Source organism: Neoarius graeffei, chromosome 10, assembly GCF_027579695.1.
Source record: "Neoarius graeffei isolate fNeoGra1 chromosome 10, fNeoGra1.pri, whole genome shotgun sequence".
NCBI classification, from domain to species: domain Eukaryota; kingdom Metazoa; phylum Chordata; class Actinopteri; order Siluriformes; family Ariidae; genus Neoarius; species Neoarius graeffei.
The window spans coordinates 65307127-65327924 of record NC_083578.1 but is presented as its reverse complement, the minus strand read 5'-3'; the positions used below and the strand labels follow the sequence as shown (position 1 = coordinate 65327924).

The following is a 20798-nucleotide window of genomic DNA, read 5'->3' as shown; positions in this document are numbered from 1 at the left end:
ACAGTGAGATTTTTGGAAAAGTAAAATAATATGCTTTTGTACGGACTCTGGAATGCAGAAGTAATAAAATATTAGACATTTTAGCAAAAGACCTGTAACATGACATCTCACTGATAAGCATGACATGAGGAGGAGGAGGAGTAGTCTGGGTAAAAATCAGCCACGGGTCGGTATGGCACTGAAAGACAGGGGTTGGATGGTTTCTATTCGTGCAAACCTTCCCCAAGTAACACGAGTTTTCGAGTTAAATGGAACACGTTGTCCGGGTTTCCTACAGTCAGCCAGAACTCTGACGTTGCTAACGTTAGCGTGCTGACTAGCAACACACCTATGCTAACTCTCAAGCTAGTTAGCTAGCTAGCTATATACACACATATATATGAATGGGGGAGAATTTTATATTATATATATATATATATATATATATATATATATATATATATATATATATATATAAAACGCTTTTTTAATATTATATTCGCACAAGTTATATATTTTATTTAAGGCCAGAAAGCAGAGACGTGTTTGAACCGCTTGTTAACGCCTGAGGTAACAAGGTGGAAGATTAAACGAAACAAATGCACAAGCAAAACTGACAAACATGCACGGTTACTTTAAGAGAAATAATGTCACCACGTAGCAACAGCGCAGTACGATTTCTAGTCTGAGTTGTATTCATTTCCCTGTCTGGAAAGTAAATTTAAGAGTAAATAAAAATAATGGAAAGCTGTGTGTGTGTAAACTTACCTGCCAGAGCGAGAATGTGCGCCTTGGCTGGCTGGCCTGTCCCATTCTCCTCACCTCTGAGCACCACATACACCTTCTGCTCATCAAAATCTCTTTTGTGCACTGGTCTCAAATCTCTCACACTCGCAACGGGTAAAGCGCAGCACGTATCGTCCTCCAAATACCTCACAAAAGCATACATTATTTCTCTTTGGTCCAGCACTTTGGGTATGGTTCAGTTTCCCTCTAAAAGAATTAAAAAATATAAACACAAAGGGAAATGCCTCTGGGATCGACTAGTTCTGCCTGGTGCACAGCGCCCTCTCTTACTCAGGCTCAACTAATCAACACACAGATTCAACAATTCCTGCTGATTCTTGTGTGTTCTTTCTGCGTTTCGTTTCTCGACATCTATCTATCTATCTATCCAGGGGCGTCAGAAGCATTTTTAATGGAGGGGAGGACACACTGGTGGGGGGTCTGGGGGTCCTCCTTCAGAAAATTTTTTATTAATTAGATGCCATTTCCTGCATTCTGGTGTATTTTTATTTTTACAGGTTGTTAAACACCTAATTTTACCTACAAAAGTCACTTAATTCAATGACTATTTTAGAGACTCAACAGTAAGTCCTCATTCAACTAGTCCATATATTCATCAGCCTGTTTTTTATGCCCAAGATAATGAGATGAATGTGACACAATTTATCACCAACAATGACTTTATGGGTGCATTTTACTTTTTATTTTGTGTTTCCTTTTTTATTTAGTTTTAGATGTAACACAACATGCCACTGGGCCAAGCAATAGTGACACTCAACTGTATGTTTAAAAATAAGAATATTCATAATTTCACACAATGACCAGGCATCATGCAAACTTCATAACACAAAATCACACAACGGTGACACATAAAAAATAACTTCACGCAATGAACCGTTGCAATTTTGTTCACCACCAACAGTGACTTTAGTGGGTGCGTTTTACTTTTTTCTGATTTAGTGATATAACAAAAATGACACGGCATCATGCAGTCTTCATAACACAAAATTACACTGGGTCAAGCAATGACACATAAAAGAGAACTTCACACAATGAACAAGTGCAGTTTTGTCAACCTACATGCAATGGTGGGTACTACAGTAGCATTTATAGATTAGTATAACAAATAGATTTATAGATATAACTCCTTCTTATATTGGTGCCACCACAATTTCTACCACTTCATAACTTTTATCCCGCTTTCTTTCACAATCCACCTGGAATAACATCCATCTCTCTCCATCGCTTTCCTTTCTACTATTCCTTCCCCATACACTGATTTCCCATCTTACTTTCCAGAAAACTGCCAAAGACCAGACAAAAAAAGTTCTTCAAATCACAACAGGAGATCAATAAATATCATCAGAGCAGACTTGACCTCATTCTTGGCATTACAGTAAGGCAGGCCTACTGGGTTTGAATTAAATGATAGCTAACGTTAAGCTAGCTGATACATTTCCTAACATTGACTAGCCAGCTAACTGCACTAACATTTCCATTGGGACAAAAAAAACCCTGTCCTGTGGGGAAATTTTGACTTGTTTTCTGCTTCTTTGTAAAGAATTTCCTTATGTTCATTGTATCTGGGGAGGAGCAAATACTGCAAACAATTCATCATCAACCAAGAATACCCCATTAGGCTAAGTTTATTTCATTGTTTAGTTGAACATTAATTTAATGTGGCCTAGGGTTAATTTTGAGGGCATATAACAAAAGAACAAGGTTTTAGCAAAAGCTAGACATTGTGAGGTGGCAACGGGGCTGACGTCACCTCCTCCACTTTCTAGCAGCTGCACCAAAATTTCTCTGCTTCCACCGAGATTCACTTCACTCGCATGCGTTGAGTTGTTGTAGGTAACGCCCAGAAAACCCAGAGTGGATTTTCAGTGGTCTGTGTATTCTCTTATCGATCAAGTGGAATGGATTCTTTCACGAAGCAATAGAAATGGCGCTGGGTGAACTAATATTTTATGTTAAATGTGGGGGGGTCCAAACGAAGAATTATGAAATGTGAAGGGGACATGTCCCCTTCACATTCAATGGTGCCGACGCCCATGCATCCATCCATTATGTGTAGCCGCTTATCCTGTTCTACAGGGTCACAGGCAAGCTGAAGCCTATCTCAGCTGACTATAGGAGAGAGGTGGGGTACACCCTGAACAAGTCATCAAATCATCACAGGGCTGACACAAACAACCATTCACACTCTGTCAATTTAGAGCCACCAATTAACCTAACCTGCATGTCTGGACTGTGAGGAAAACCCACGCAGACACGGGGAGAACATGCAAACTCCACACAGAAAGGCGCTCACCGACTGCTGGGCTCGAACCCAGGACCTTCTTGCTGTGAGGCGACAGTGCCACTACACCACCATGCCACCCCATTTTTCGACGTATTATTATTACTTTTAATTTTTTTTTAATAAATTGGTTTTCTTAAAGGGGCGGCATAGTGGTGAGGGCCTTTCTGTGTGGAGTTTGCATGTTCTCCCCGTGTCTGCGTGGGTTTGCTCCGGGTGCTCCGGTTTCCCCCACAGTCCAAAGACATGCAGGTTAGGTTAACTGGTGACTCTAAATTGACCGTAGGTGTGAATGTGAGTGTGAATGGTTGTCTGTGTCTATGTGTCAGCCCTGTGATGACCTGGCGACTTGTCCAGGGTGTACCCCGCCTTTCGCCCGTAGTCAGCTGGGATAGGCTCCAGCTCGCCTGCGACCCTGTAGAACAGGATAAAGTGGCTAGAGATAATGAGATGAGATGAGATATCATATCTCAAGGGCACTTCAGCCATTCCTGCTGGTCCTGCTCAAACCAGTAGGCCATGGCTTCCTCATGATAATTATGATTATCATTCATAATTAATTAAATGTTAAATATTGCTAATTTATGAATGCAATAATAATTGAAGGTGCAGAATTAGACTTGAGCGCATTGATATTGACGTGGTGCATAGGTGTGAATGGTTGTCTGTGTCTCTGTGTCAGCCCTGTGATGACCTGTCAACTTGTCCAGGGTGTACCCCGCCTTTCGCCCGTAGTCAGCTGGGATAGGCTCCAGCTTGCCTGCGACCCTGTAGAACAGGATAAAGCGGCTACAGATAATGAGATGAGATGAGATGAGATGATCCATTCCATCTTCATATGGTTATTCCACTGTAATGGACCTGAACTGGGCTTGGCCACCTCACGTACAGCCACAAAGGAAAGAAAATATCAGGTATATTCTATTCAAAACTTCCATGTATGACACGTAGATGAAGAAAAAGTTTGAGATGGAGTTCAAAGGGGTCACTAACATGAATTTGCAGAGGTTTTGCTGTACAGAAAATGAGCAGAACAGTAGTCATGTGATTTACAAACAAAAACAACAAACTGGATTCTGGGAACGGTGAGTTGGCCCCTTTAATATAGTAGGTACTGAATCACTAACATGAATGACTAAATAAAAAACGTAGAAGCATGATGCATTAATTACTAATTGCTTACTGTAATACTTGGTTTGCTTTACTACTCATAAAGTCATTATGTTAATACACATTTCTCACAAATCAGAAGGAGTCAAGTGTACGTATTTTGATTGATGGGTTTCAGAAGACCGCTGCTCATGCACAGCAAAATGACAGACTTTTTACTTGTGCATGTTTTGAAATTATGGCTCGCTGTCATGGTAATTCAGCAGATTGTAGAATTTAAAATGTTCCCGTGAATAGACATGATAGTCAAAGGATAAAAGGAATCTGCAGTTCTTTGTGCTGGAGAAAGAAGATACCTACCAATGTATAAAGATCTCAGTTAATGTTTTTTTGCAACAATTCATCATCTCAATTTCATTCAGTGGGAAAACATTCTTCACAGAAGCCACTCATCATAATCGATTCATTCAACTATTGCTTTTTGTTCTTCACCAGAACACACACACACACACACACACACACACACACACACACACACACACACACACACACACACACACAGAGGTGAGAGGTATTCTTCAGGATGACTGGCACTGACTGTGTGTTTGTGTTGTTTGGAGAAGTGTGCCAGTGTCTTTCTCTTTTTATCCTCTCCTTGTTTCTAATAAACTCACACAGGCTACCTAACAATAAAAGGGATCTCACAGACAGGTTGTTATACACGGCAACAGGTTCCTTGACTTGCGCTTTAATGCAGAGAGGTGCACATTCGATAAATGGCACTAACAATTCCGTCGTGCTTCATCTGCCGTAATTGAAAAGCAACTGATGCAGAACTTTGGATGGCACTTCCTTTACACCGTCCTTTTTCATGTCATTGTTTGACTCAGATGGACTATCGAGTGCTGACCTGTTTTCATGTTACTTCAGAGACGGGGTTCTGCCGCCTCGATAAAAGAGACACAGAAGTACAAAAAACATCTCAAAACACAGCAAACAAAAAGTTACCTTATTCTTTTGGTTATCTAAGTCAAATAATTGTCTGCTTTATCTCAACTAAACACTGTGTTGGTTGAGAAATGCCAGTTCTGATCGTAAAGAAATAATGTACAACAGGATACCAAAGTTTGTGTCAGTTTCAAATTATCTGAGCAAATAGAAATATCTTCCAAAATTCCCCCTAGCCCTGACTGCGTGTTGAAAGAGTGGGGAAAAGGGGCAGGAGTGTGACCTGGATAGCTGCTGTGCGGCACAATGGCACTAGCCTAATCTGCTCCTCAATAGCTCACCTGTCCTGCAGCCTGAGTCTGTTCCAATAAGACTCTACAGGTCCCATGGCTGAGGCATTCAAGTGAACCCAAAGCAAAATGAAATGCCCCAGTGTCCATGTTGAACTAAAAAAAATGTGGAGAGGACCAAGTCAAAATGAAGTCGAAAATAAGCTTGTTCCTCTCCTGCTCCTTCTGTCTCCTCTGTGTATAAATCTCTTCAAGCACATAAAATCAGAAATGAAAGGCACCCAATTTATCATTCCAACTAAGGAATCACTGAGATAATCACACTACCTGGTAAATCATCGAATTAATACCATAAAAAAAAGCGTAGCTTGGGTTACACCAAAATTGAGTTACACCAAAATATCAATTTATTTTGCCATTTTTGGACATATGACATTTTTTACTCCAAACAGTTATATAGGCTTTTCTGAACTGGAATCTGTTTATCGTTTACATGTGTATCAACCTTGGAGTAAAGTTCTAGCATTTTAAAATCTGTCTATCTGTGGCGCAGGAGCATCGGTGACATTTTGACAGCCGGCACCCGACTCCAAACTGAACCGATCAGGCTTATGTCCATTTTGTGATGGCATTTAACCACCCAACCTGATAAACCTGATGCTCAGTGTAGGAGGGAAAACACACTTAGCGAGCAAGGTTTCAGATATCTTTCAGCAGATACCTAGGCTGTTTGACCAGGAAGTGAAACTTGCTCCTTACCAGAAATGATCTTTGCAGGACATTAGCAAAGACAAGATTAGCAAGAGTGCTCTGAGAGCACAATATCCCCCGCTGGCAACTATATCTATGCTATAAGTGCTTAATACACCCTCATGAAACAAAGTACAAGTTTGGTAATCAAGAGCCATAACTCTGGTGAAATGTGACAGAATTGAATGAAATTGTAATATGCGCATTACCGACATATAGCAAAGCCTTTTGCAAAGTTTCAGAAAATTCCTGCAAAAATTGTGAGAGGAGTTGATTTCAGAAGACGAGCTAACTCTGGTAAAATGCGACTGAATTGAACGCAATTGCAATATGCGTATTAGCGACATATAACAAAGAATCCTGTCAAGTTTTGTGAAATTCCTCCAAAAATTGTGAGAGGACTTGATTCCAGAATGTGAGTACCCTTCCTGGGACGGACACTGGCACGACATAATCCCCCTTCAGGCCTTTCGGCCAGTGGGGGATAAAAAGTTAGTAAAACATTGGTGAAATATACACTGTATGGCCAAAAGTATGTGGACACCTGACCATCACATCTCATTCCAGATTTATAGCTCCTCTTTGCAGTTACAATGACCTCCACTATCTTATGAAGGCTTTACACTTGATGTTGGAGTGTGGCTGTGAGGATTTTTGCTCATTCAGCCACAAGAGCATTATTAAAGTCAGACACTGATCTCAGAAAGAAGGCCTGGCACACAGTCGGCAATCCAGTTCATCCCAGAGGTGTTCACTGGGGTTATGGTTTGGGCTCTGTGCAGGCCACTAGAGTTCTTCCATTCCAACCTTGGCAAATTTTCATGGAGATCACTTCATGTACAAAGGCACTGTCATACTGGGACATGTTTGGGTCTCTTAGTTCCAATGAAAGGAATTGTAATGTTATAGCATACAAAGACATCTTAAACAATCGAGTGCTTCCAAATTTGTGACAACAGTTTGATCAAGACCCACATATGGGTGTGATGGTCAGGTGTCCACAAACCTTTGGCCATATAGTGTATTTATGGTTTCTTAAAGTTGAAGATACAAAAGTATGTTATAAGCAGAAAAACTGCATTTTGGCTAAACCCTGATTTTTACTAATGGATATATGCCAGAATTCAGCGACCGTGTCATCTGATGGGTTTTCCCAGACTGCCCCACAAATAATTTCATAAATCAGTTCATTCAAAATTATAAATTAAAAACTTCTAAATTCAAATGACTTGATCAGAAAGTTAATAAACTGACAAATTCTGAATTGTGGGGCGGCACGGTGGTGCAGTGGTTAGCGCTGTCGCCTCACAGCAAGAAGGTCCGGGTTCGAGCCCCGTGGCCGGCGAGGGCCTTTCTGTGCGGAGTTTGCATGTTCTCCCCGTGTCCGCGTGGGTTTCCTCCGGGTGTTCCGGTTTCCCCCACAGTCCAAAGACATGCAGGTTAGGTTAACTGGTGACTCTAAATTGAGCGTAGGTGTGAATGTGAGTGTGAATGGTTGTCTGTGTCTATGTGTCAGCCCTGTGATGACCTGGCGACTTGTCCAGGGTGTACCCCGCCTTTCGCCCGTAGTCAGCTGGGATAGGCTCCAGCTTGCCTGCGACCCTGTAGAACAGGATAAAGTGGCTAGAGATAATGAGATGAGATGAGATGAGATGAGATTCTGAATTGTCCCTAGCCAGTGTACACTACCATTCAAAAGTTTGGGGTCACTTTGAAATTTCCTTATTTTTGAAAGAAAAGCACTGTTCTTTTCAATGAAGCTCACTTTAAACTAATCAGAAATCCACTCTATACATTGCTAATGTGGTAAATGACTATTCTAGCTGTAAATGTCTGGTTTTTGGTGCAATATCTCCATAGGTGTATAGAGGCCCATTTCCAGCAACTCTCACTCCAGTGTTCTAATGGTACAATGTGTTTGCTCATTGCCTCAGAAGGCTAATGGATGATTAGAAAACCCTTGTACAATCATGTTAGCACAGCTGAAAACAGTTGAGCTCTTTAGAGAAGCTATAAAACTGACCTTCCTTTGAGCAGATTGAGTTTCTGGAGCATCACATTTGTGGGGTCGACTAAATGCTCAAAATGGCCAGAAAAATGTCTTGACTATATTTTCTATTCATTTTACAACTTATGGTGGTAAATAAAAGTGTGACTTTTCATGGAAAACACAAAATTGTCTGGGTGACCCCAAACTTTTGAACAGTACTGTATATTCTGTGCTATCTAACATCCCAACACCAACAAAGGCTACAAGACATAATATAAACACTTGACACGAGCATCTGTTTGTGCAGCCACACACAGTGAGACCTGTGATGGCGACTCATAAAGAGTTTGGCCCTGCAGAAGTAGTTGCCGACACTGAGTCAGACATCATGTCCCTCCAATTAGAGTCTCTCAGCTCCCCTCATTCATCTTTATTGGTGATACATTAACCGCCATTTAATAAAAGACATGGGATAATCTCTATAATGATGTGGCTGATGGAGCTGGGCTCCAGAGAGGGAGGTAGCTGCTCTGTGACTGGAATTTAAAAATGTCTGGGTGTTGGGTGAGGTGATAGCAGTTTGCCAAATGAGGATGATGATGATGATAATGATGACGACAGCACGAGATAAATATGAGGAGCTATGACACTGGCATTAGGCGCAAACATATTATCCATTAGCACATGGCCAATCAAAGTGCTGCACCTGTGCCAGTTTGGGAGAAGGACAGACGATTGCACAGGTGCCTGTGTGTGTAAGCGGCTGTGTATTTGTGTGAGTATGATCAGTGCCTAAGTAAGAGCCAAATGTCTGGCATGCTCACTACCTGCTGCCTCTGCCAGACTCTCTGAAGCACGCAGGGGACAGCAGGATCATTTAGAGAGCATTACAAATATGCTTTAAAATAAAGAGTCCAGTATGTTCGGGGAGCAGAGACAGTCAGGGTCGATCAAGAACAGAGCTGTTTGGCGCCTTCATCTTATATTGATAAACAACTTCATCAGCACAGATCCTCTCTTGCTTAATTGAACTGGTCTTAATTACGTTACTTTATTTTGTCCCTGAATTAGCACATCATGAATAATTAATTGGCCATGACGGCATCAGCCCGGTAATAAAAAAAGTGATAGCCCATGAAATGAACAGTGGCCTCCAAACAGGCCACAGTGGAGTACCATCGATTACTAATGTGAGTCGCCCTGAGACCCTCCGCATAACTGACAGAGAGAGCAGCTGCAAAACTACAACGTGTAACCCCCCCCATCCCACACATCAAATATTCAAAAGGGTATCGTTGCTGGTGTGCCAACCCACTGCGTATCCTCTGTGACACGGTAGGGGGACCACTGATCTTCCTTTAAATGAACAAATGAGCAGTGCTGAAACTAGTGTTCAAACTCCAGGCCTGTTCAATGCACTTCGTTAGGATCACTCTCACTCCAGGGCCTGCACTATTGATCCGACCAGATCAGGGAGCAATGCCTCCCAAGTAACTTTCTACAGTAAATATGACTTCCCTGCTGTGTTAGCATGAACACCAAGACCGTTTACTACTTTTATCCTCATGAGCATCAGACAAGAAATCATTGATGTGTGATTTTAAAAAACAATATTAATTGTGATTTTGAGGTAAGTCATTCAAAATATTTGTGTAGATCAGGGGCGATTTCTCAGAGACAACAAGGGAAGCCGAGCTTCCCCTAAAATTCTCTCCCCAAACTGCGGCATCTATGACGTTGAATTCTCATTAAAACAATAACTTGCATAACATAATATATGCCCAAGATTGTATTTACGTTCATAACTATCCTGTAACTTATTTGAGTGATGTCTGACGAACTTGCAGTTCGCTACGAGAATCACCTTTGCTGCCAGGCTGTAACCAGCATTGCCAGATACTGCTGACGTTTTCCAGCCAAAATATGTTCAAAACCCGCCAAAATGCACTTAAAACCACCCAATCTGGCAACACTGGCTGTAACCTTTCTTATTTCAATGGGCTCTATGGACTGGCAGCCGGGTATCCGTTGCAGTCTACGAGACAGCTCTGAACAGCCAATTTTGGCTAGTTGTTATTGGTTAAAATCGACAAATTCGTCACTTCCAGGGAAGCCGGGCTTCTCTGGGACTAAATGAGACAGTGGGAGGGGCAAGAAGCCGGGCTGATGAAGGATTATTGGAGGTGGTGTTTGAAAGACATGAGGAGGGCGGGCTCTGTACTTCGGCGTCGGCGAGGAACACGGAAGCATGATCAGTCCCTAGCGGATGTCGAGAAAGTGTAGTCGTGTGCCAAAGTGCTGTCCGAATTTCTTTTCATATAAACGTTTCTTCTCATTGATGTCTCTGTACATTACTCTGTAAATAAATGTAAATATTACTCGTTGTGCTCCGTTAACTTTCATCCATTCTATCGGTTTGATCATTCGTGAATTCACTCGTTTATTTCATTTGTAGTTCAATCTGGTTGTAGGCTAGCTTGAGCCTTATTGGGATCTGGAGTGCTAGCTGCTAACAGAAATTGGTTAAGTCTCTGGAAAGCACAACCAGCTAGTATGACAGGGTCACAGACCATTTTCTGGAAAAGGAGCGGAGGGCAGAATTTGTGTATAAATAGTGTTCATGTTCATGAATCTGAAGTGTGTATATTGTTCAGTAATGTTAAGAGAATGGTGGGCTCTGTGTTATAGGTTATACCTGGGTATAATATTCAAGGTTGTGTGTGTTGCATATGTTATGCCCACTTGGCTCAAAGCGGAGATAACATAGAGGAGACCACACCGAACGTCACGTTATACTATGATCATTTATTAAAAGAGATTCAAACCCAGTCAGTAAATGTAAACTACTCAAATGTGTAGTGAAAATCAGCTTCATGCAGTGTAGTGCGTAAAAAGATAAAGAGAGAGGGAGAGAGAGAGAGTCAAAGAAGAGGCTGCAGCCAGCCCTCGTAGCCACAGGGCCAGAGCAGCCAAGCCAGAGCACGAATGAGAGACCCGACAGACCTGGAGGAGGTGCTTTTAAACGCCTCCACCCAACTACCAATCAGCTGGCCTATTGGCCACCATGGCCAGCCAGCCAAGTTGATCAGCTCCCCCTGCAGCCTGGGAGCTGGAAGACCGGGCAACTCATACTAATATGTAGGAGGAATGAGGCAGCCATAGCACAGCAGAGCCGGGCGCAACACATAGCCTACCTGGTTATGAATTTCCAGACTGTGTTGCAGAAGATGTTCAAGGATGTGTTGCACAGCTGGGTGTTGTGTTAAAGACTCTGTGTTGCATATCAGGGTATGATGTTCAAGGCTCTTCGTTGAATAGCCAGTGATTTTTGGATGTTTGATATTTTTGATTAAGGATATGAGGCACTAGCCTGGCAAGCCAGACTATAACATGAAATGTACAAGCAAAAATACTTTCTGCCACTAGGTAGGGTTGTCTAGTTCACGATGCTAATGGGGCAGACCTTTCTATGCTTTGATATCCGGCCTACAGGTTTTACGATGAATGCGTAAAATGGGCTTCCCCTGTTTTAAAAACCAGCAGCCGCCACTGTTGTAGATGTGGAAAAGACCTTCAAAGGGTGAAATTTTGAAACTTTCTACTGTAATTATTTATGTTCTCACAACTACTGAACTATGTTTCTCGTTTACAGATATCTCAATCAAAAGTTCGAGCAGTTTAAAGAGTGCTTATCCTCCAAAGTAACCATTAGTGACTAATAAATCAGTATGAGTGCATTTTTAGTGTTAGAACTTGGCTTTCAATCATCTGAATGGCCTATCTTTTAGCTAACAATGCAAATAATGCTTACACCAGAGCTTAAAACCCATAAGAGTTCATTATAAAGAAAAGGAGGACAACGAAGGCACTCTAAATCAGTATGAAATATCAACATGCGATAATTTATAGAGGCAGCCGTAGCCTGAATGTTTGAGAAGTAGCCTTGGGTCAAAGGGTCACCGGTTTGATTCCTGGGACCGGCAAGAAAAACATGAGGGAGTTGAGTGAATATATGTCACTTTCCCCTCCCTCTGTATCATGGCTGAAGTGCCCTTGAGCAACGCACCAAACCCCCAACTGCTCCCTGGGCACTGTAGCATAGCTGCCTGCTGCTTTGTGTGTGTGTGTTCACTGCTTCAGATGGGTTAAATGCAGAGGGGAAATTTTGCTGTGCTTGAGTGTACATGTGACAAAAATGAAGTCTTCTTCTTCTAATTTTGTATGTTCATAGTGTTATAACTTCAGCATTCAAGCAGTTGAATAGCTGTGTTTGACAGTGATGTCATCAGAGTCCTCGATAATACTAACTCTAGTTAGCATGCTAACTCGAGTTGAACCTTCATCTATTTAAAATGTTTAAAAACACTTCTCCTATTTAACTGTCAGAGCCCTAATCTTGACAAATTTAGACAAATTGTGCCTTGCCAAACCCAAAGTTTAAATAAAATATAAAAATCATGAATATGGCCATTTACGATAGATAATTTTGATCCTGAGCATCATCCACATTAGTCACAGTAGGCTTTGTGCTTGAGGTAAATGTCTGTGGCAAACAGATGTCTCATCAGCACTCTTCACTCCACTTCGTTCTCACACCGGCACTGAAATAATTGCTAAGTTAAGTGAGTTTGTTTTTTTCTGTTGGCTAAATTTCATAATATTTTTTTTTTATTCGAGTCAGCGATGGTGCATGTATAGCTCAGATAATTTGACAGAAGGTATTTATGTCTATTTCACTATGATATATAACCAAGAAGTTGATCAAACTGTGACATTCACTGCATGCAGAAAGCATACTTAGCAAGAAAATTAGAAATTCAACCATCTTTAAGCCATGTTTGTTAAACTGGCTTCTACTGTACATCATTGTAGGGAAATATATTTATGCTTTCTTAAAGTAGAGATGTCAAACTATGGTTTTCTTCTTTCAGAAACTCCTGTTAGGGGTCGCCACAGCGGATCTGTTCCGCATATTTGATTTACAGGGGCGTGTTTAGCCTCTTTTTGGGGGTGCTCAAGCACCCCCAAAAAAGAGTTCAGCACCCCCTAGCTCAGCACCCTCAAAAACACTGCTTTTGGACGTAATTTTCAGAAATAAGTGCCCTCGTGCACTGCGCAATGAGTGTGTGCGCGGGCGTGTGTGTGTTCTTGAATTCACCTGTTACGTGATAGTTCTATGAGCAGTAAAATACCTCTCCTCCTTGCGTCCCCTCTGATTGGGTTGCCTGTCCGCACGAGTGCTTGCTACGACATGGTGTTTTTTTAACTGGATTCCACGCCGATGAGGAACTCGAAGTAGCACCTGAGTATTACTGGCATAGCGAGATGTGAAGGTACGGACTGGAGTTACAATTGTTAAACACAACACAATAATATGCATAATGCAATATTGATGTTCCCTGGTCTATGAACAGAATGATAAAAACGACATTTATCATCCATATCGAGATACTTTTGTGCAGAGCTGTACAAGTGCTACGGCGCTAGACCACCGTGTGTTAGTCAATTTTATTTAATGTAACATAGCGTTTACGTTTGCTTATCATTCTTATCATGCTTATCAACAAAAAATATAAACTAATGTAAACTAATGTAAAATCATAATAATACACACTATTATTACACAATACACAATAACACATTAATTAACAATTACCACTGTTCAAAATGAATAGCTCCAACATTACAAATGCAGTAGTAGGTCTTGTTTAGTTAAAAATATAACGTAAATATTTGTGTCAGTGGTTGTAAATGTGTAGATATCATAGTTTATTGGGTCAGCTTCTGTTAAAACATTGCATAAGTCTAGTCTTGTCTAGTCTAGTCTTCTTGTCTAGTTAAGTCTAGTCTAGTGTGGACAGGGCCTAAATGCGGAATAAACGTGGAAACACTGTCGTTCAAGCCAGGCGCCTCTGTCAGCTCTGGGGGCTAAGCACCCCCAAAGATCAGATGCTAGAATCGCCCCTGTTGATTTAGCATAGGTTTAACAATGGATGTCCTTCCCAATCTATCCAGGCTTGTGATCAGTACTAAGTATGCACTGGCTTGTGCAACCCCACTGGCTGGGTATTTTACCTAACCTGCATGTCTTTGAACTGTGCACTGCAAAAAATGATATCTTAGCAAGTGAAAATATCTTGAAAATAGTTGAAACGAGGGTGGCACGGTGGCGTAGTGGTTAGCACTGTTGCCTCACAGCAAGAAGGTCCTGGGTTTGAGCCCAGCAGCCGACAAGGGCCTTTCTGTGTGGAGTTTGCATGTTCTCCCTGTGTCAATGTGAGTGTGCTCCGGTTTCCCCCAAAGACAAGCAGGTTAGGTTAATTAGTGGCTCTAAATTGACCGTAGGGGTGAATGTGAATGGTTGTCTGTGTCTATGTGTCAGCCCTGTGATGACCTGGCGACTTGTCCAGGGTGTATCCTGCCTCTCGCCCATAGTCAGCTGGGATAGGCTCCAGTTTGCCTGCGACCCTGTAGAACAGGATAAAGCGGCTAGAGATAATGGATGGATAGTTGAAATGATCCAGCATTTCCTATTAGAAGAATACAAGACACCAATTCTGAGATTATTAAACCTAGTTCTAGATTGCAACCACTTTATTCTAAGATGTCTTATCAAGTAAAAATATCTATCCACGCAGCAAGATAATTTCACTAGTATTAAGTAATTTTCTCCACAAATTCAGTTTTCAATTTTTTGCGGTGTGGGGGAAACCGGAGCACCCAGAGGAAACCCAGGCAGACATGGGGAGAGCATGCAAACTCTACACAAAAAGGCCCTGCCAGCCATGAGATTCAAACCCAGAACCTTCTTGCTGTAAGGCAACAGTGCTAACCACTGCACCACCATGTTGCAGATGTAAAACTACAGTATGCTATAGAAAAAAAATTGGTCAAATCTTGATTTTGTATCTTTTTGGTTGTTTTCCAGAATTCAGGTACAGCAATATCTAATGTATTTTCTGAGACTGCCTTTTAAAAAAAAATGTTTTTTAAAGCTCTGTACATTGTTAATTACTGCAAGCTGGCCTAGTGTCCCCACCTCTTGATCGGGAGATAGTGAGTTCTGCTTACGGTCGGGTCATTCCAAAGACCATCATAAAAATGGTACCTACTGCTGTCTGGCAAGGCACGCTGCAGTACAGATGTGAGTGGGGAGTCAAACTCTCACAGTTACCAGAGGACTAGCCTCCCCAGTTTAACCCTAGCTATATAGGCGAGAGGCCGAGGGCTATGGAAACGGAGATCGGCGCCTTAACGGCCCGGGGTGGGTTTCCCAAAAGCATCGTAGCACAAAGATCATCGGTAAATGGTAGAGCGAGCATCACAATGAACACTCTCTCTCCTAGTTAAGATGCTCTTAGCATTAAGAGGTTTTGGGAAACCCACCCCTAGTTAGTACGGGGACGGGTGACTGTCTGCAAAGACCAGGGCATGGCATGGGAAGAACCTTAGACATTGTTAATTAGGTAGTTCAAGCAAAGTTATGGCTCTGAAAAAGTCTAAAATTTCGTGCCACCTTTCTACCACACTATGAAAGTCATTCCTGGAGCATTCAGTCAGGTTTCATAAAAGGAAATGTTCAGCATCATGCTAAGTAAAACAGCACAAATTCACAGTGGGCCTGAGGGAGGAATTACATTGTCACCTAGTTTGAAGACTGTCACAGACGAATAATTTAGAAGAACCACCCGCTGTGTGCATTTTGTGAACCGATCCGTTCAGATATTATTTCAAAGTCAACAAGGGTATTCATCATATTTGTATGACATGTTTCAATAGGTTTTTTTAAAAAAAACATTTCTAAACTGAAAGCAATGAATAGTTTACAAGCAGAATGTAAAGTACTTACATACGGTAGTTGACAAATATAGGCTTACACTCATTGTCCACTTTATTAGGAACCCCTAGACACCTGCACGGTTATGCCGTTATCTAATCAGCCAACCGCATGTCAGTGGTGCAATGCAAAAAATATCATGCAGATACAGATCAAGAGCTTCAGTTGATGTTCACATTCAAACATCAGAATGAAGTAAAATTGTGATTTCTGTGACTTGGACCGTGGCATGGATGTTGGTACCCGAAAGGCTGGTTTGAGTATTTTATGAACTGCCAATCTCTTGAGATTTTTGCACACAGCAGTCTCTAGATTTTTACACAGAATGGTGCAAAAACAAAAAAATATTGAGTCCCAGGAAGGATAGTAATTCAAATAATCACTCTTTACAACTGTGGTGAGCAGAAAAGTGTCTCAGGTGGATGAGCTACAGTACAAGCGCAAAGACCACACTGGGTTCCAGTTCCGTCGGCCAAGAACAGGAATCTTAGGCTATCACGGACACAGACTCACACAAACTGGATAGTTTTGATTATAGACGTTGATGTAATGAATTTATAAGCTTCTGATTGGCTAACTGTCGTAATTAGGAGTTAATTGAGAGTACACATGTGGCTGTATTTACAGATAGTGGCTTTTTTGCCTTGGAAAGTCCAAGCAAATCAACCAAGACCTCAGAAAATTGTGGACCTCCAAAACTTCTATAAATGAATGAATAATGCATCAAGATCATTTGTGCAAACAAAAGTATGCATGTATAAAAATCTTGGGAGCAAACAGACACTGTATTGTTCAGGAAGGCGGAACAAATTAGCTCCTGGGCATGAATAAACTTCCAAAAGTTTCACTCAAACCCCAAGACAACAATAAAGGAACTGGAAGCATCAAGTACCAAAGTATGTACATCCACCATTAAAGGAGTCCTACACTGCCATATCCTGAAAGGCTATTGCTCAAGGAAGAAGCCCCTACTCTAAGACCGGCATAAAAAAGCCAGACTGTCACAAGGATGAAGACCTAGCCCTTTATGGCCCTTTTCCACTACCCTTTTTCAGCTCACTTCAGCTCGCTTCAGCTCACTTCAGCCCGACACGGCTCGCATTTCGACTACCAAAAACCAGCACGACTCAGCTCGCTTCAGCCCTGCTTAGCCCCTAAAACTCGCACCGTTTTGGAGTGGGGCTGAAGCGAGCCAAACTGAGCCGAGTGAGGCTGGGGGCGTGAGCAGACACTCCCCTGTGCACTGATTGGTGAGGAGGAGTGTCCTCACATGCCCACACACGCCCCGCGAGCGCGCTGGGATCTGTAAACACCGCAAACCCGGAAGAAGAATAATTACGAATTACGAGAATTTCTGAAGCCTTATGCGCCTCGCCTCATCTATACGCTCTTGCCAGTATCTGTTGGCGTTGTCGGTGACAACAAGCCACAGCACCAAGACCAGCAACACTAACGACTCCATGTCCTCTATGTTTATTGTTTACTATTCGGGTCGTGAGACTACCGCTTAAAAGCTCACTGATGTCACTGCTTGCGCTGCTTAACGACATCACCTGACGTCCACCCACTTTCGCTAACTCCACCCAATGTATCCACCCACTTCCAGCCAGCACGGTTCTGCGCGGTTGTAGTCGAAATGCAACTCCAACAGCCCCGCTCAGCCCGACTCGGCACGGCACGGCTCAGCCCGACTCAGCCGCGTTTGTAGTGGAAAAGCGGCATTAGAGGACTTGTCTCTTGTCAGTTGAATCAAATACTGAACTGTTTGGTCATATTGATCAGCCCTATGTTATGAAGGAAAAAAGGGTGAGGCTGTTACACCAAAGAACACTATCCCAACTATAAAGCATGGTGGTGGTAGCATTATGTTGTGGGGGTGTTTTCTGAAAAAATGATTGGTACACTTCAGAAAATAGATGGCATCATGAGAAAGGAGAATTATCTAGAAATACTGAAGTAAAACCTCAAAACATCAGCTGGAAAGTTCAAACTTGGTCACAACTGGCTCTTCTAGCAAGACAATGATCCTCAGCCTACCTCCAAAGCTGTATCGAAATAGCTTAAAGACAACATAGTGAAAGTATTGGAGCAGCCATCACATAACTTTGACCCACAAACCTGACTGAGTTGCACAAGTTCAGTCAGGTGGAATAAGCAAAATAATTTGCACTTTGTATTGTGAGAAGTTCAGAGACGCATACCTCAAAAGTTTGATTCAAGTTAAGTAATTAAAAAGAAATGCTACCAAATACTAGCTAAGTATATTTAAACTATGACCCACTGACATCTGATATAGATATATTATTGAGAATTTACAGAAATGCATTGTAACGTGAAATGTGTGTAGTTGTGTAAAAAAAAAATAGAGTCTGAATGTCTTCAGCCTAGGTGTATGCAAACTGTATATATTTAATATGGCCAAACATATGTGGACACCTGATCATCAAATCCATGTGGTTTTTGAACATCCCATTCAAGATGTAGTCTGGAATGTTGTCATAAACTCCACTCTTCTTTTTTTCCCACAAGATTTTGGAATGTGGCTGTGGGGATATGCTCATTCAGCTACAAGAGCATTACTGAGGTCAGGCACTGATGTCAAGTGATAATCCTGGGGTGCAGTTTGCTTTCCAGTTCATCCCAAAGGTGTTCAGTGAGGTTGAGGTTAGGGCTCTGTGTAGGACATTCAAGTTCTTCCACTCCAACCTTGGCAAACCATGTCTTCATGGAGTGCGCTTTGTGCACAGGGGCACTGTCATGCTGGAACAGGTTTGGGGCTCTTAGTTCCAGTGAAGGGAATTGTAACATTACGGCATATAAAGACAACCTATAAAACCGTGTGCTTCCAACATAGGGGTGTGACGGTCAGGTGTCCAGAAACCTTTGTGTACTTTCACTTAAATGAAAGTATTGTGCAAGTATTCATGATAAGGTAATTTCAGTCAGGAACATCACTGCAGGGGGAATAGTGGAACTGACTACCCATAAGTCCAAAGTGGAAGGGAGACACAGGGGCCTGGACTGCAAATTTAGCATCTTCATTTTGTGGTTAGAAGTCAGAATATACTGCACTCATGGACCTGAATGGCTGTGTACATGAGATTCTGCTATGGCTAACTACATTAGGTCCTCAATTTTCCATCCATCCATCCATCCATCCATCCATCATCTGTAGCCGCATTATGCTGTTCTACAGGGTCGCAGGCAAGCTGGAGCCTATCCCAGCTGACTACGGGCGAAAGGCGGGGTACACCCTGGACAAGTCGCCAGGTCATCACAGGGCTGACACATAGACACAGACAACCATTCACACTCACATTCACACCTACGGTCAATTTAGAGTCACCAGTTAACCTAACCTGCATGTCTTTGGACTGTGGGGGAAACCAGAGCACCTGGAGGAAACCCACGCAGACACGGGGAGAACATGCAAACTCCGCACAGAAAGGCCCTCGTCAGCCACTGGGCTCGAACCTGGACCTTCTTGCTGTGAGGCGGCAGCGTTAACCACTACACCAGTCCTTAGTTTTGATTTGCCATAATATAAAACCTATGTGGCGGCACGATGGTGTAGTGGTTAGCGCTGTCGCCTCACAGCAAGAAGGTCCTGGGTTCGAGCCCCGGGGCCGGCGAGGGCCTTTCTGTGTGGAGTTTGCATGTTCTCCCCGTGTCCGCGTGGGTTTCCTCCGGGTGCTCCGGTTTCCCCCACAGTCCAAAGACATGCAGGTTAGGTTAACTGGTGACTCTAAATTGATCGTAGGTGTGAATGTGAGTGTGAATGGTTGTCTGTGTCTATGTGTCAGCCCTGTGATGACCTGGCGACTTGTCCAGAGTGTACCCCGCCTTTCGCCCGTAGTCAGCTGGGATAGGCTCCAGCTTGCCTGCGACCCTGTAGAAGGATAAAGCGGCTAGAGATGATGAATGAATGAATGAATAAAACCTATGTCAACATGTTCAACACTGGCACCTAAGAAAGAAGCCATCATGCTTCACGAGCAATTCTTGTCTTCCTTACAAATATGCCCTCTACACTGCTTTAGTTCATTCTCGAGCTTAATAAGAGATGACACCATGTTTACATAGAGTGACTAATTTTCTCATCCGGATATAGTAGGTATGCTAATTTGACAGCGGGACAACAAAGCTTATCGCTGTCTGTTAAGGCATGCAAACATCTTCAGGGAAGGAGCATGCGTGCGTGCGTGTGTGTGCGCGTGCGCGTGTGTGTGTATGGGCCGATCTGATAAGCAGCTGCGACAGAGAGCAGCGGCTTGCAAGTGACAGCTCACTGCTCTTTGTTGAGCCAACACATGCCGTTCTGCCGCAGAGGAAGCGACAAGCTAATGAAGTGACCCTGCAAACAAGACCTGCTGGTAACTAGGTAACCGTATCACCGTTTTAACGATGCCAGCAACAGCAAGTGGACACAGCGCTGACAGAATGAACAGAGGACGGATAGCAGCTATGAAGTCTCAAACAGAAGAGATGCTCCTTTTTTCTCTTTATGTTCTTCTTTATTTTGCTTTTTATCTCTCCCTACCTCCCGCTCTGTCTCTCTATCTTGCCCCTTAGCTCTGCTGCCATCCACGAACTCAATCCACTACAAAGCCCCCTCCGCACCTACTTCCATACACACATTCAAGCAGGAAATAACAAAAGGCCCCTCAACCTGAAATTACGTTGTTGTTTTTTTTAAAAAATGGATTTGTGGTGCACGGCAACAGCAGTGGCCACGGTGACAAAGAAATTGTCACCATTGTCTCGACTGCCATGCCAGAGAGGCCCTCAAAATGTTGTTTACATTTT

The 20798-nt window shown here is 42.6% G+C and overlaps 2 protein-coding genes across 2 annotated transcripts in view; both read right to left on the bottom strand.

Moving 5' to 3' along the window:
- Positions 1-1009, bottom strand: part of bend5 (BEN domain containing 5) — a 33538-nt gene extending 32529 nt beyond the window's left edge. Inside the window, exon 1 of the mRNA XM_060932118.1 lies at positions 748-1009. Within this exon, the coding sequence (XP_060788101.1) occupies positions 748-928 (181 nt within the window). The 5' untranslated portion in view covers positions 929-1009. The remainder of the gene's footprint in view (positions 1-747) is intronic.
- The window catches only part of agbl4 (AGBL carboxypeptidase 4), a 690290-nt gene that overhangs the window by 156148 nt on the left and 513344 nt on the right, over positions 1-20798 (bottom strand). The window lies entirely within an intron of this gene.